Source organism: Penicillium diatomitis, assembly GCF_028827545.1.
Source record: "Penicillium diatomitis strain IBT 30728 chromosome Unknown utg000015l_segment0_segment0, whole genome shotgun sequence".
Classification (NCBI taxonomy): Eukaryota; Fungi; Ascomycota; class Eurotiomycetes; order Eurotiales; family Aspergillaceae; genus Penicillium; species Penicillium diatomitis.
The window spans coordinates 276,302-291,397 of record NW_026623187.1 but is presented as its reverse complement, the minus strand read 5'-3'; the positions used below and the strand labels follow the sequence as shown (position 1 = coordinate 291,397).

The 15,096-nt window shown below is 50.6% G+C and overlaps 5 protein-coding genes across 5 annotated transcripts; 3 read left to right on the top strand and 2 right to left on the bottom strand.

The window, feature by feature from the left end:
* Positions 1–1,856: 1,856 nt before the first annotated feature.
* Positions 1,857–4,400, top strand: N7539_008925 (uncharacterized protein; the record flags this gene model as incomplete). The annotated part of the gene is made up of 4 exons (XM_056938520.1): positions 1,857–1,860; positions 2,042–4,012; positions 4,089–4,275; positions 4,346–4,400. 4 exons carry the CDS (start codon positions 1,857–1,859, stop codon positions 4,398–4,400), a joined length of 2,217 nt encoding a protein of 738 aa, XP_056785897.1.
* On the bottom strand, positions 4,397–4,851 carry N7539_008924 (uncharacterized protein; the record flags this gene model as incomplete). The annotated part of the gene is made up of 2 exons (XM_056938519.1): positions 4,397–4,569; positions 4,746–4,851. 2 exons carry the CDS (start codon positions 4,849–4,851, stop codon positions 4,397–4,399), a joined length of 279 nt encoding a protein of 92 aa, XP_056785896.1.
* A 2,298-nt stretch (positions 4,852–7,149) lies between these two features.
* N7539_008923 (WW domain protein) lies at positions 7,150–8,031 on the top strand (the record flags this gene model as incomplete). Its single annotated transcript, XM_056938518.1, has 2 exons — positions 7,150–7,801; positions 7,901–8,031. The coding sequence occupies 2 exons, from the start codon at positions 7,150–7,152 to the stop codon at positions 8,029–8,031; spliced, it is 783 nt and encodes a 260-aa protein (XP_056785895.1).
* A 613-nt stretch (positions 8,032–8,644) lies between these two features.
* N7539_008922 (uncharacterized protein) lies at positions 8,645–10,452 on the top strand (the record flags this gene model as incomplete). The annotated part of the gene is made up of 4 exons (XM_056938517.1): positions 8,645–8,672; positions 9,234–9,802; positions 9,888–10,050; positions 10,112–10,452. 4 exons carry the CDS (start codon positions 8,645–8,647, stop codon positions 10,450–10,452), a joined length of 1,101 nt encoding a protein of 366 aa, XP_056785894.1.
* An 869-nt stretch (positions 10,453–11,321) lies between these two features.
* Positions 11,322–11,780, bottom strand: N7539_008921 (extracellular guanyl-specific ribonuclease RntA; the record flags this gene model as incomplete). The annotated part of the gene is made up of 2 exons (XM_056938516.1): positions 11,322–11,693; positions 11,766–11,780. 2 exons carry the CDS (start codon positions 11,778–11,780, stop codon positions 11,322–11,324), a joined length of 387 nt encoding a protein of 128 aa, XP_056785893.1.
* Positions 11,781–15,096: the final 3,316 nt, after the last annotated feature.

The following is a 15,096-nucleotide window of genomic DNA, read 5'->3' as shown; positions in this document are numbered from 1 at the left end:
GGAACGCCTCAAAATACAGAGGTCCACTCTGCAGAATCACTGGTCCCTTCCACAATGGTGCATAAAGTCACGAGTCCACAACAAGCTCCCAGTCCCGCGAGCTTGTCGTCGCTGCGATTGCAATCCCGATCTGAACCAGCAGTCTGTACTGTGGCTGGGCCTCCTGGTCAGTGTGGCTGAGCAGTCCTTCGGACCGTTCTCTCCAGCTCCGGTCCATGGATGCTGGGCTATTGAAGGTTTCATCCCATGGTTTGTGAACAGCCAACCGTGGAGTAGCCGCAGTAGTGCATGATTGGATGCAGTCTTTCATGGAGCGCCACTTCATGACTCATTGACCTTTATCGAGGTACTGATTCTCACACATTGCCTTCATTGCTTTATCGTGGCTGATCGACTGTATGCACTAGTCACGTGAGTGTGGGATGGAGGACCCACAGAGAGATCCCAAAAATAAGTCAGTTGAAGATCTTCGCTCTCGATTACTTCCAATTCTCACAGACCAACGAGATGATCTTCAAGGGAACCATTTAGAGTGAAGGGAATGACTGTCCACAACAATCCGGTATAGTGTAAACAATACTGTGTCAAGTTATCAACCATGAAGCGAGTCAAGCGACCACTGCAACCAGACCGGCCTTGATAAGATGACATCATAGAAGCTTAGATCGCAGGGTCGTGATTGGCCGTGATGCCGAAAGTTAGATCAGTGGCCCGGCGAGAACGAGTCTTGCAAATTGCTTCGTTTTATGATTCGTGTAGCGTCAAAATGGATGTTAATCAGTGTTCATAGTAGTTCACCGCCTATAGAATTGTCAGCCATTCACCATTTACCCAGGAAGGCAGGATGATTATTCTGCGCATAGAGTAGCCCTAGATATTTAGCTTGATCGCTGTGGAAAAGCTCGTGCATGACAAGTTCAATATTTTGTCTCATAGGGATGTTTCATCGCATGATATTCACTTCCCCGTCCTTAGGCAAACTGTGTATAAAACACTCGGTGCCAGGTTGTCATCACCGTCCGAAACAACTGCGACAACTGCGCGATGATCGACGTGGACATCCATTCCTGGGACCATCAAATGTCCCAGTCCGAATTCACCGCCCAATCATGCTGTGCAACTGGATGTTTTGGCCACGTCAAGATGGATCCTGATCACTCCCCCTAAGCCCTCTTGGCTGAGATTCTCCCACTGATGTCCTTGCTAAGAATCATAACCTGCGCGGTAAGGCGCATATCTGTTCACCCATTCTGCCCCTTAGGGGGATCCGAATGTGTGAACGCGTCATTATGCCTGTTCTGTAGAGCCTAGGTTCCACGGGTACAATAGAATAATACCCAACACAAACTCTCGTGACTCAAGGCCCAGATCGAGGTGTTTTAGAGAGAGTAGAAAATCATACAAATCTCAAGACTCGAATCACGACACGACGGCAAAAAAAAAGGATTTCCCTTGACGACAAGTTGACAGTAAGCGTTAAATGCTGACTATTCCACGGCACTGGGGTCAATGACCGGCCAACTCGAGTACTTTAACAATGTCCCGTGTTTTGCTTGGCGTGGGAAGAGAGCGTTAAGACAAAGCGGGCAATCCGTGGCGTGTCACACACAAACTCACAGCCCCAGTTCTGGGCTCTGGGTCCACCTTTCCTGTTTCTGCAATACCCTCCCAGGGCCAAGAGAATCGCCAAGGCTCGTGATTAAATACGAAACGACCCGCTCCTTCTTCCTCCTCGCTCGATTCCCATTACCAGGGCTCTTGTCTCCCTAGACAACTCTTCCCCTTACTAACACACGTGCTTCAGATCAGACTCCGTTGACACTTTCCACTGAATCAGCTACTGGTTCCTCTGATACATGCGTAAGTGAGCCCCCCCCCCCCCCCCCTTCCTTGACGTGCGGCTCGAGGCCAAAGACACCCTGGGTCTCTCCGCTTCCCCATACCAAGTCCTCTCAGGGGTCTTTGGTCCGAGGCTTGGACCGGCCAACTTGTCATGAACGAACGCGTTCCGAATGTCACCCACTGACCACTTTTCCTGCAGACCGTATTAATTCGTGGGCGAAAGCTCACGCATCTTCACGAGACGAACCTGGCGACGCTGCCGCGACACATCCCACGACCACCCAAATACCCGAAATTCAGCCCTCCAAGGAATCATCTGTCCTCCAGCAAGATGATCAAGTGACTTCTTCAGGTCAGGGTGTGGCATCAATGGCCACACCCGTTGATAGATCTCATACAAATAAAAAGCCGGGTCTTGGGACTCGCATGCGCCTCGGCTCTATCCGCTTCGTCATTCACACCAAGGATGCCATCTGCCATAGTTGGGTCAATGTGCTGTTGATCTTTGTACCTGCGGGTATAGCTGCCGAGGCTGCAAAGCTAAATCCTGCCGTCATCTTTGCTCTGAATGCAGTGGCTATTATCCCACTGGCGGGATTGCTTAGCCATGCAACCGAAAGCGTTGCCAGCCGGCTGGGTGACACTATGGGTGCTCTGATCAATGTCTCCTTCGGTAATGCTGTGGAATTGATCATATTCATCATTGCCCTCGTCAAAAACGAGATTCGAATTGTCCAGGCCTCCTTGCTGGGTTCTATCCTAGCGAACTTGCTGCTCATTCTCGGCATGGCATTCTTACTCGGTGGTCTGCGATTCCAGGAACAGATCTACAACAGCACTGTGACGCAGATGAGCGCATGTTTGCTCAGTCTCTCAGTCACCAGTCTTCTTCTGCCCACTGCATTCCATGCATCTTGGAGCGACCAAAAAGACGCCGAGAAGTACACGCTGAAAGTCAGCCGGGGCACAAGCGTGGTGCTCTTACTTGTGTACATTCTCTACATTGTCTTCCAGCTCCGGACTCATGCCTATCTCTACGTTAGCACGCCTCAGCAGATCATTGATGAGGAGTCACATCCGGGAGTTCTCGCGGAGTTCATGAACAGCTCTTCCGACTCCTCCAGCAGCTCCAGCGACGAATCCGTCCATACCACTAGCTCTTGGACCACAGCCAAGCGAATCAAGAGGGCGATGAAGAACCGACGCCGTCGCAAGTCCAGCCTCAGTTCCAAGGGTACTACTTCGAATCTGCCCATGGTCAGGAACCCATCTGCAGACGAGCCTCAAGCTTCGGCAGACAGTTCAATCACCAATGCAGAGGTCAACTCCTGTGTGATCGATTTTGTCGATGAGCATCGTTACGATGCCGATGAGGACGTGGGCCAACCTTCACAGTTCCTCTCTCGAGACTTTGGTAACCCAGTGACTCAAGTGTCGAGTGTTCCCAGCGCCCGCGAGCGCCAGCGTGAACGCAAGAGGCAGCGCAGAGCACGCAAAATGGATCGGACACTCGATCGGGCGGGTAGCTCGGTGGAGCCTACGGACGGGGCCCGACCTTCAGTGAAAGCCTTCCGCTCCACCCCCGTATTCACCGACCCTACCGTCTCCAACCCCGACCCCAACCCCGACGCGACTGCGGCCGTCAATTCCAAGACTGAGCCGAAGAGACGTTTGCCACTTGGTCCTCTTCCGTCCTTTCTGTCGAACACGGTCTTTGCCACGCCGGGACCAGGCGCGCCGGCTCAGGCAGGAGCAGACGCTCCGCGCCCGGGTCTTTCTCGCAGCAACTCCCTTCCCGCTCCTGTCAGCCGTCAGCCGACAGTTGGAAACGCTGTTCTCTATGCACGTGGTGCTGCCCGAGCCACCAGGCCGGCCGACACGACGCGTGCGGGCAATGATGACGGTGATGAGGAACCTGAAATGTCGCGCACGGCTGCGATAGTCATGTTGCTTCTCTCGACGGGTCTCGTCGCCGCCTGTGCGGAGTTCCTGGTCGCCGCCATTCCTCAGATGCTGGAGAATTCACCTGGGATCAGTGAAACCTTTATTGGTTTGATCATCTTGCCCATTGTCGGTAATGCCGCCGAGCACGTCACTGCCGTCAGTGTGGCCATGAAGAACAAGATGGATCTGTCAATCGGGGTCTCCGTCGGCAGTAGTATTCAGATTGGTAGGTGTCAAGTTGCGCTGTCTGCTTTCCTAGCTTTGTCACAGGCGTGCCTATCTAACCGTCATTTTCCTTGCAGCCATCTTCGTCACTCCGCTCGTCGTCATTCTGGGCTGGTGCATGGACAAGAACATGACCTTGTACTTTACCTTGTTCGAGACCATCAGTCTGTTCGTCACGGCCTTTGTGGTCAACTTCCTCGTCCTGGACGGTCGCAGCAACTACCTCGAAGGCTCGCTCCTTCTTGCTGCCTATATTATCATTGCGTACGTTGTCCCTGTCCCACCGAAGAGTCCTAGTGGCGCCATCGGTGAACCCTACTAACATTTTCATTAGACTGGCAGCATTCTACTATCCGGGTGGCGACGCCGCCAGCTCAATAGCAGGCTAATCCAATTCGTCCACCGACAATTGACTGGGCCGTCCGCCGACTCTTTCTTCGTCACAAAGGTTCCCGACATGGGTTGGAACACGGGTGCGATGGGAAACGCTGCGGTGGGAAGCACGGATCTCGGCTTTTATATCATAAATCTGGGCATTGTCTTTGGCGCCATTTATCGCTGGCTCCTTGAAATTGAGAAATTAGTTACGCGACAACGCTAGCACCAGTTTGCAGTATAATCTCAATTCTGACATACCCGACAGGAATTAGTAAATATGAAATAGTGAAAAGGATATAGTAAATCGTAAATCGTAAATCGTAAATCGTAAATCGTAAACCCTGTACCGGAATTACCTGGGACCTGTGATGGTCTCCAATCTCCGCCCCATGCAGGTGATAGCGCGATGACGGTGATGTACACCTCCACCTGACCTTGGCGCTCGCTTCCAGGTTCATCCATGATGAATGTAGCCACTGGCTACTCGCCTACTAAGTTAGCCATTAGCCACTAGGCAGCTGTCATAGTACTGAATCCGGTCAATAACTTGCTTCTACTACTATGAGTAGTTGAGCACTACAGTATATACCCAGTTACCCACTTGATCCCCTATGGTGGACCCTTGGACAGTGAACCCGGGGCACACCAGCCACGTGTGGTCTTCCGAGTGGCAGTGCCCCGCGACTCCCCCGTTTTGACGGCCTGTGAGTGTGCCACGTTATTGCTCGGCTTACTTGCAGGTCCTTGGATCAGTCCATGCTAGAGAAATTGTGCGTTGTTCAGCTGGCTTTGCACTTTGAAGACTCATGGCACTCATCCGTTATGAGAGGGGGCTTGAAGTCACGACCTGGTCATGTGACTAAGTCAACGGTGTAGGTGACAAATCAATCAGATCGACAGTGCTACCGTTGTCAGTTAGGGCTGGCCGGCTGAGTCTGGTGGCTTACTCCTGAGCCTTCATGGCCAGCCCGCGGAACGATGATCCTTCCGAGGCTTCCGTCCAAGTCTAGCTTCATGTTCTCGAGGTATCGAACCTACCTGCTTCCATCTGCTTCCACCTGCACCCGTTCAACATGTTCACCCCGAGACATGTCGCTGTATGGCTGCAGTATACTAATATATCCTTGATGTGTATATCTATGCTGTCTAGTATACTATATCAAATAATGTCGATCCCATATAGATCCGTACCTCAGTCTGCATAGGCCATAGATTGCCTGACAAGACTCGGCAACAGTAAACTATCGAGGGTAAACTTACCCTGTCTGACTCTTGACTCTGATGGGCCCCGCAGCCGAGGCAAGAGGGGTATACAATATACATGATCCACGAGCGGGATATTACTCCAGTCCCTTCGGCATCAAGTACATTCTCACCTGATCGCCAGACCTGAAACACTAGCCACTTGCACACATACCATGAACAACAATGTTGGCATCAAACGCGGGCCAAGGACGTGTTCCACGCAAAAGTGTCGCGTGGGGACCGGAGATGGAGAAAACATCACTTGCCAAGTCGCCTAGAATCGCATCTGCCTAGTCCACTCGTATTTTGTCCAAATTCCACCATATCCAGAGACCTTCCAGGCGGGCGGCCCGAAGGCGCCAGCGATACCGAAGTTCTCAGAACATCCGGACTTCCAACTGATAGTAGCGCCCGCTCCCCCACTCTTTCTCTTCCCCCCTTTTTTCAACTTTTGTAACTCTCCTCAATCGCGAACAGTGAAGAGTGAAGACGGATCCTTCAGTGTTCAGTGTTCAGTATTCTCGGCTCGGGTTTGGCAAGGAAGATGTCCAGCCACCAAATCCATCTGCCTCCGGGTACACAATCATTTGACCATTCACCCATGCGTCCGGCGGGTGGGCACTGGGATATACCTCATCTCGAGTTCAACGCTTGTTGCAGCGCCTACATGTCTCGTCCACTCCACTTTCGGTCGCCCCAATGGGGCTGCGTGATAAGGTCTGCTGATGATGGTAAACACTGTTTACTACGTTATCATCAAGTGGTGTCCCGGTTGTATGACCCCCGTAGGAGGATCAAGGGTACAATATGACGAATGACCAAAGACAGAGGGCCGAGTATATAGAGGAAGAGGAAGAATGTATGTTTGTAGTCACTCTACCTAGTAGTGAGTCGTGACTATTAGATCAGCTCTAAGGTATTACGGTATTACGGGTACCGTGTACCATAAGATCGTACAGTTTGTAACGTCGTCACCCCGAGAGCAGAGAAGCGTCTCAGTTGAATAGATGCGAGTGGATCGCTCCGGGTTGAACCGCCGAGTGTAGCGTATATTAATCTAGCCGATTGTCTTGATGGTTTTCATACCCACTCTGTTGACAATCCTTTATAGGTAATACCTCTTGGTTCAACAGTACTGTACAAGGACTAGCAGGCTGCAACAACTGAGTCTTACTATTAGACTCTACTACTCTAGTAGGTTGGATTTAGTAGTTACGGCACTACTGTACACTGCTGTACTAGCCGCAAATAGCTGTGGCTCCCCTCGAAGCTAGCCGTACTCCGTGTGCCTGATCTCCGCTGTCAAAAAGGGTGGTGCCTGCCATACTCAGCTGGTAGATCTGTAAAATCCGCCCTCCGTCCACTTGCTCTCCTCAGTCTCTTCCTTTTTAGCTCTTTACTTCCTCCGTCTCCTTTCTTCTCTTCTTATTCATAATCCTCCTCCTCCTCCTCCTCCTCCTCCTCCTTCTCACCTTCCTCCGTCGTTCCCTTTCATACATACTCCCATCCACCAAAATGTCGTACTATGGTGATTACTCTCGCCCTCCCCCCCCGGGCCAATATGACCAGCGTCCTCCATATGACAACCGAGGTCCTCCCGGAACATACGGCGCTCCTCCTCCTACTCCTTACGACAACCGCCCATCTCCAGCTCCGTACAACGGTGGGCCCTCTCCAGCTCCGTATAACAGCGGACCCTCCCCATCGCCCTCCTACAACAACGGGCCTTCTCCTGCCCCCTATGACAACCGTCCCACCTACGATCGCGCTACATACAGTGCCCCTCCTCCCATGGCCCGCCCTCCTCCGGGTCCACCTCCATCTCTGCCCATGGGCTGGCACCAGGAATGGGAACCAAACATGCGCCGTGCTTTCTGGGTAGAAGATGCTACCGGCCGCGCGCAGTGGGAAACTCCCCTCGATAATCAGAGTCACGGATATTATAACGATGATTCGCGCGACATGGCTCCGCCTCCCCAGAATACTGGATATTACGCGCCTCCACCCGGTCCTCCTCCTATGGGTTATGATACCCGAGCAAATGATAGCTATGTGCAGTCGCCGCCTCCCGAGGAGAAGAAGAGCAATGCGGGCAAGTATATTGCCGCGGGTGTTGCGGGTCTGGCTTTGGGTGGTGTTGCCGGGGCTCTCATTGAACATGAAGTCGGTAAGTCTCGAACATCAATTAGACCGAACTCTACAATGAAAATGTGAAAAGAAAAAAAAAGAAGCTGATCATGGGTCCTTTTTCCCACCTATTGTACAGAGAAAGAAAGCAGCTCCGAGGAAGAAGAAAGTGAGGAGGAGCGCGAGCAAGAGATCATGGAGGCCCGTCAAGAGGCCTACTATGAAGGCCGTCAAGATCAGGCCTATGAAGATTCGGACGAGGGCTGGTAGATGCTTGGAACCAGGGTGTGAAGAGGACCATGATGCCGTATGCGGCGACTGCCCATTTGTCCATCACTTGGGCTTGTCGAATTCGGGCCACCTATTTATCTCTCTGTTGGGTTGAAAGCCCTTCTTGTTTGGATGTCTTTTGTCTGGGCGCCCTCTTTTGTTCCATTATTGTGGACATTCTTGTTTGGGGGTTTTGCATGGCATCGGTTAAGGGGACATTATTATCACGATTTAGATCGTAGGGACATTATTATCACGATTTAGATCTCAGTCAATCATTCTTCAGATCATGACTTCGGATGGAGTCTTGACTAGGCTCTGAGACTGGGCAGTACTTTGATATAACTTGTGTTGCGAGCTCTATCAGGCAAAAATATTTCCCAATGAACCCATATCATCTATACTAACTTACTACCTAGTACATAACTACGTATTGCCTCAAGCCCAGGTGACTCATCGCCGCCATATACGTCGCGGTAGAAGAGCAAGCGCATGCGGTACACATACTCCCGAGTTTACCGTGCGTGACGCGCCTGGAAGCAATACTTCCCACGCACACATCCATGTACCGAGATCAGCGACGTCGCACCTGTCCAGACTCAAGCCACTTTCAATGTCGGAGGTCCGCCTGGGTTTAGCCCGTATGTCGTTTCAAGATAAATTTCTCGCAGTCAAGTCATATCAAGCACTACGTGTCTTCAGCCCGAATGGGCTTTCAAGCTCTCGGGCTTGCGGCTGCGTTCCAGGACGGAATATATAGATGGACTTGTGATAGCGATTGATCTTATCAGTGGTTCTCGAGAAGCAACAAGTGGACACACTCGTCTCCACGCAAGAAGAAACTCCTGGACAAATCTGGGTGGTGAGAAGTCCTGTTCACCCCGTGCGTTCTGGAAGGTTTGCGTTTGCCTCTTCTACATTTTCCCACTTACATCTGTCGTCTTGACAAAGGTCGAAATCTGGGAGACGGTCATCGGCAGTCCCTTTCTCGCAGAGACCTCGACATTACCTTGATCCGGTCATCGATCTTACTCTCACCTCGAATTGTCAGCAAGCTGAGAGACTAGTGAGCAGCATGCTTACGCTTCCAGGGCCCAACACCACCGCGTGTCAAGCCTGCCGAGCATCCAGAAAACGATGCTCGCGAGCAAGGCCCACCTGCAGTCGATGTGCAACTCAGGGCAAGGAATGAATCTACCCAGACGGGACCCTCGATGTCTCGCCTGATTTAACGCCCCCGGTGCCGGATAGCAGCTGCGGTACCCCGACACAGAGCAATCTGTTTAGCATCGCAAGCCCACCACCTTCCACAGGCTCAAAGCTGCCAGTTAATTCGGGATTTTTCAACCTTGCCCTCTCGAGCTCCGAGACTGCCCGATCACACGTTAGCCGCCCAGAGGCTTTCGCAAGCACCATACCCCTCGAGTTTCACAATGTGGCTCTCGTGCCGATGCTCGAAGCCGATAATATTCGAGATCGGTGGTTGAAGCCACAACTGGGCTTCGGGGTCAATGACGGCGCGGCACCGACGCACTTTCACGTGTTCACGGTGCAGTACCTATCGTGCGTCCTGAGGTCGTACCCGAGTCAGCTGCAAGATGAGATGCAGTTTCCCCCATTCATTCACCCGATGCAACTGACCAGAGTGCCGGCATCACCTGCTCTGGCAAATTGCTCGTCTTTGGTTCGGCTGTGGATGAGTCGTGCACCCGGAAGTGAGGGCATGGTACTAGCAACGCTGAAGAATGAGATTGACCGACTGGTTGCTGAGGTGAGTTCCCTTGCAGTCTCAGATGGAGACTTCTTCGACGAAACTGTAACGCAAATTGACGCGCCTTTCTCATTCCCATGGATAGCAACAATTTATCAGCGACTTTGACTTACTCTGCTCCTTCCAAGCCCTGCTGATATACACCCTTATGGCGCATTCCTTCCCCCTCGGCGAGATCTCTTTAATCGACGACGTCGACATTCGAAGACTGCAAGATCTGGCCTTCTTCTCCGCCAAGCGAGGCGTCAGTTTGCCCCGCTGAAAATACCCAGAGTCGACCTGACTGGGAGTCATGGATTGTCGCATCAGCAAAGCGCCGCACGCTGTTGACCATGTATCTCTTCATCAGCCTCTATAACGCCTCCAAGAACATTCCCAACGTCATGCACAACGAATTGGCCGAGGTGATTGTTCCCGAGAGCAAGGCTCTGTGGCTTGCGAGAGACCGCAACGCTTGGGTCTCGGAGTACAATCGGCATTTGGGTAGATGGGAAGATGGCATGTTGACGATTGGAGAGCTGTGGAAGGCTCCTGATGGGGATGCTTCTTCCGCAGAAAAGAGGCGAGGGAGAATCGAGCGGTGGATCATGTCGGCTGATGAGTTTGGGATGATGCTTTTTGCGGTGACGGCACATTTGCACGGGTGTTGATCGAGAAGTCCTGGTGGATTTGACGTGGAAATTTATTGCAATTTGGGGTAGGTGCGTGTTATGAGACATTGTTGTTGAAGCTTGTACGATGTGTTGAAGGGTCTTCATGATCTAATTCTCGCGCAATACACGGCTTCCGTTCCTGCCTCTCCGCTTTCGCCCCCGCATGATTGACCCCTTGCCGTTTCGGACCGCCAATAGTCCGGGGATGTCTGTGCCCAACAGATGAAATACTTTGGAATACTTCGTCTCAACCTCCGCACTCTTTTTCATCCTGCTTCTTCTTTCCTAAACTGTCACGTAGCACGCAGAGCATGGCCCACTCTACCAATGACAGATTCGACCTTCGCTCAAACACTTGACATCCAGCCATGTCTGACTTTCAAATTCACCAATCCGTCAGGACAACTACGACAAGAGCAGATGTGCCTGTCAACTGACGGTCGGCGGTCCGGCCCGGGCCTAATGATTGTTGACCATTTCGGTGTTCGATCACTAAAGAGCATGGGACGACCTCGGTACTTCTGGTGATAGGATTCTGAATATTCAGAAGTCAATTGCGTATGACTGGTACGGGACAACGGCCACGACGAGATCTCATATGGAAACTTCAAGTTTCTATATGCGAGTGTCGATTGCTGTTCTATCTACATGTACCTAGATTCAAGGAAGACTTCACAGCATGTTTACACGATGCTTTTCCATTTGTGTTTACGTGAAAGAAAGTCATCTACATTCTTTTCGTCATCTGGAACTGGAGACAGGGCTCTCAACAGCCCTAGCAACATTGCCATTCAGGTCATATTCTCATGTGTGTATTATGTCCTTGACTTTCCAATATCAACACTCAACGATTGTCATCTCTCCGTCTAGCAGGACACAAAGCTGTTGCCACTAGCACCGGTGTGGGTAATAACGCCAGCCAGTTGATCATTCTTATTGAAGATCACACGGTCAGGGCCCGGGGAGCCACCGGTGTAAGCTCGGCCGCTGCTGAGAATGGGGAACTCGTAGTATGTGCCGCTGACGGGGAAGTCGAAGCCCTCGTAGTTGTGATATTGGTGAGGGTAGCTGTGGACGGTGGAGCCAGCGGAGTAGAAGTCGTAGCCGGCGTTCAGGGCGTTGCTGACGGCGCTGCTGCTATAGCAGACGGAGCCACAGGTATAGGCGCAGGCACGCTCGACGACCTCGACGGGCGCAGCAACGGAAGTAGAGATGAAGAGAGTGGCGAGAGCCAGTACCTAAGAAGGGAACGGGAGGATTGCGTTAAAAAGGCAGATAATTGATGGTGTAACTGAGCCAGAGGCAAATACCTGAGAGAACTGCATGTTGGAGGCTTGTAGATGAGATTTGAAGAATGGGGGGAAGTCGAGAGTGAAGCTGGCTGACTGACTTGAATCTATTCCTCGATACTCAAGGGAAAATTCACCTGCTTTATACTTGCCAAATCTGTAGCAAGACTCAGCTGCATAACCCTCTTGGCGCTAAGTTTCCCTCGAAAGGACTTGGCATCTCGTTGCTCAACACCAGAACCTCGCAGACAATCAACGGACCTTACAGCGTTACATTCCCTATCCTCACCACTGAGGAGCTGATCTCAGGCGCAAGCCTTCATGCACCTATCAACATCTTTCCGTGTGTTGCGCCAACCTAGCCTTCAACTGGAATATCCGCCGATCTGCAGCATGCTCGCTAAGAGCAAGACGGGACTTTGAGAGCAAAGCGCACCAACCGTAACCACGGCACGTCGCGACACTTACAGTGTTGATTGGCGTTTTTGAGGTCGCACCGGCGCCCTACCCGTGATTATTCAAAGGGCAATGATCGACCCGCGCCGAGCACTTGAAGAAAGTTTCGGGGCACACATCTTTTTCTGGGTTCAAACAGTGAGCTTCGGAGATGTAGTTTATATTATGGATCAGGCTTATCGAGCGAATCAGTTGTGTGGGTTGAGAGCACGGTGCAAACGGAGACGTCGTGCGATCTCTAGACGTTGAAGGAGAGATGATGTGGGGAAAGTCGAAGATGGAGCGATTTCGAAGTTTTGAAGAGACGGGCTTTCCTACTTGCTGCTTAAGTGGTTTGAATTGATCAACTCTACTTGAGCTTTGATTTTCAGGAAGAAGAGGATTTGCAAGAATTGTTCATGTAGGCGAAATGGCAATCAATGTACCTGTGATGGTGGACGGCTCGCGATCCTCACCCGCGGGGTTCGGTGTCCCGACGGATTTCCGCATGCGCGATGCGCACGTTCTGTTTCATAGTCCTGAGGCTTCATCTTAGGGAAAATTTGGGTTTGTTGGCTTTTGATGCAGGGCTTGCTTTGCTTGATGGTTTGCTGTGGGATAACCTTGATTGAGCGGAGTCGAGATGTCAGGACTGAAGACATGTCTAATCTACATGTGGACACTCCTGGTCGATCGGCTTCTGTCTGCTGATAAGTGAAGATGTCCTGCTGGATTTGTGTGGGTTTGGGGTGTAACGGCAATCAAATCCGGAAATACGTTACCAGTCGCATACTCATGTTCACTCGGTAATGAAACCGCTTCTAACGACAATCTTCAAAGTCGCTTAGCACGCGACTAGGATTTGCAGCTTGCACGTTCTCTGATCGTAGGCAAGCCCGATACACGAGAAGATGGGAGTGGGGTTGAAAAGCCTGTATCTTTACTCTTGTTTCTTGCTAGATAGTTCTAGACTCTCATAATAATAAATAGTAGAATCTACTATCTCCATAATCTATTAAGGGCTAAATAGGGATATCCGCGAATCCAGAAGGAATTAAGATCTAGCTATCCGAGGTTTAGGACCTCGCAGATCTCTAATCCGCTTCAAACCTAAATTGGATACATCTCTCCGCAATGCCACGCATAAACACTCCTCACGATGTATAGGATATATGGTTGCGTTGAGTGAAAGCCCCGCAACTACCAGCTAAGGGCTTGACCGACAGCCTCTGCACAGAGCAAGATGCAGTCATCGATTCATTGATGCTGATACCACAGCTCTGCACAGAGCAAGATGCAGTCATCGATTCATTGATGCTGATACCACAGCTCTGCCATTTGGTCAGGGACTGTCAACATGTCTATTATATGCCGTATGTATATACCCCAGAGCCGGTGACGTGAGATTTATCAGAGGAGCCTGTGTTCTAGAAGGAGAATGTTAGTCTCAGATCTCCACGTGTTTGATATCAATGACAAGGGCCAGGCAAAAAAAAGAATGAAGACCTCAAGGGCTTCAGATCCTCAAGCTTTTCGTCAATTGAATCGATGTTTCAGAAGAACATCTTTATTTCATCATAGGCCCCGAGAGATAACATCCATGTTCTGCTGTGATGCCAACACCCGCGGAAAGTTTGCTTCCCTTTTTCCCTGACTTTCAATTCGCAGCTGAGCAGTGCTCGGTCAGTGTATATGAGATTTGGGGATCGAAGGACGTAAGGCTTCACCGAGTACTGATCTAAATGAGAGAAGCAGAATGTTAGTCTCAACTTTCCATGTGTTCAATGGTAATGACAAGGGTCGGGTTCAAGGTGGAAGATGGCTTTTGAGGGCTTCAGAAATTCAAGGTTTTCTCAAATAAAATGGATATTTTAGAACCGGTAACCATTCATCATGAGCCCCAAAAGCGAATATATCCTGTTGCGATTCCAATACCCGTAGAATGAATACTTCCCTTTTTCACGAAGTTCAAGTCACAGATGAGCACTTGGTCAGTGTCTATGGAACTCGATGAGGCGTGCAAAAAAGTTTCGTTAAGCAAACTTGATCCGCATGGAGAAAAGGATTCTGTATGATGGGTATGTTTGGAACATAGAAAGTGGCCATCGACATCACTCACATATTCCGCTTGAAGTTTCAAGTCACTGTAAACAGAAAAAGCCAAGGAAATAGTGAGGACGAAGGTGGAGAAGTTGGTGCAGCTGCACAAATGCTAGGTAGTGTAGGGTTTGCATCAGTAATGAGGCTTAGTCTCATGGTCCCATTGGCAACTCACATGACAAGTGTAAAGCCCCTCCTGCGCAGGTATTGATGCCGTAGGTTATCCTGAGTGAAGACTTGAAAGGACACCATTGAAAAGTGTCAAGGATGTCGTTGAAATGTTGAATGAAGAATGGGTTTCGGCTGATGGAGTCTGTGTCGAGTCTTCGGAACTTCATACGTTTCCTACGACATCTTGAGCTGGATGAAGAATCATTCAATGCCAATCTGCAGGCGCAAAACTCAGGTCATTAAGCATACAGGACCATCGAGTGTCCCATCAAAATGAGAAAGATTATTCGCCCACATGGTGATCGGTATTCAGGAGGCACATTCTCATCATCGGGCTTGGGTATATATCTGGCAGAGCATGTTGAATGATAGAAGACGACTTACCTTTCTGTCATATCTGTATGGAGCAGTCATTGAAGAGATGTGTTTAGTCGTCCATCTACCTAGTCCGTACAGTAGGACATATGGGGCGCTTCCATTCCAGGTCCTTGTTGGTATAGAAGAAGAAGATGTAATGATGAATGCAATAGCTGTGCCAGGCAACAATCACGACATAGGGTGCTTTGAGCTTCGACTGATGCTTTTGGCAAGTCAGTGATATGATAAACCGTGGGTGAGTGAAAAGAAGATACACACCATGTTTTGC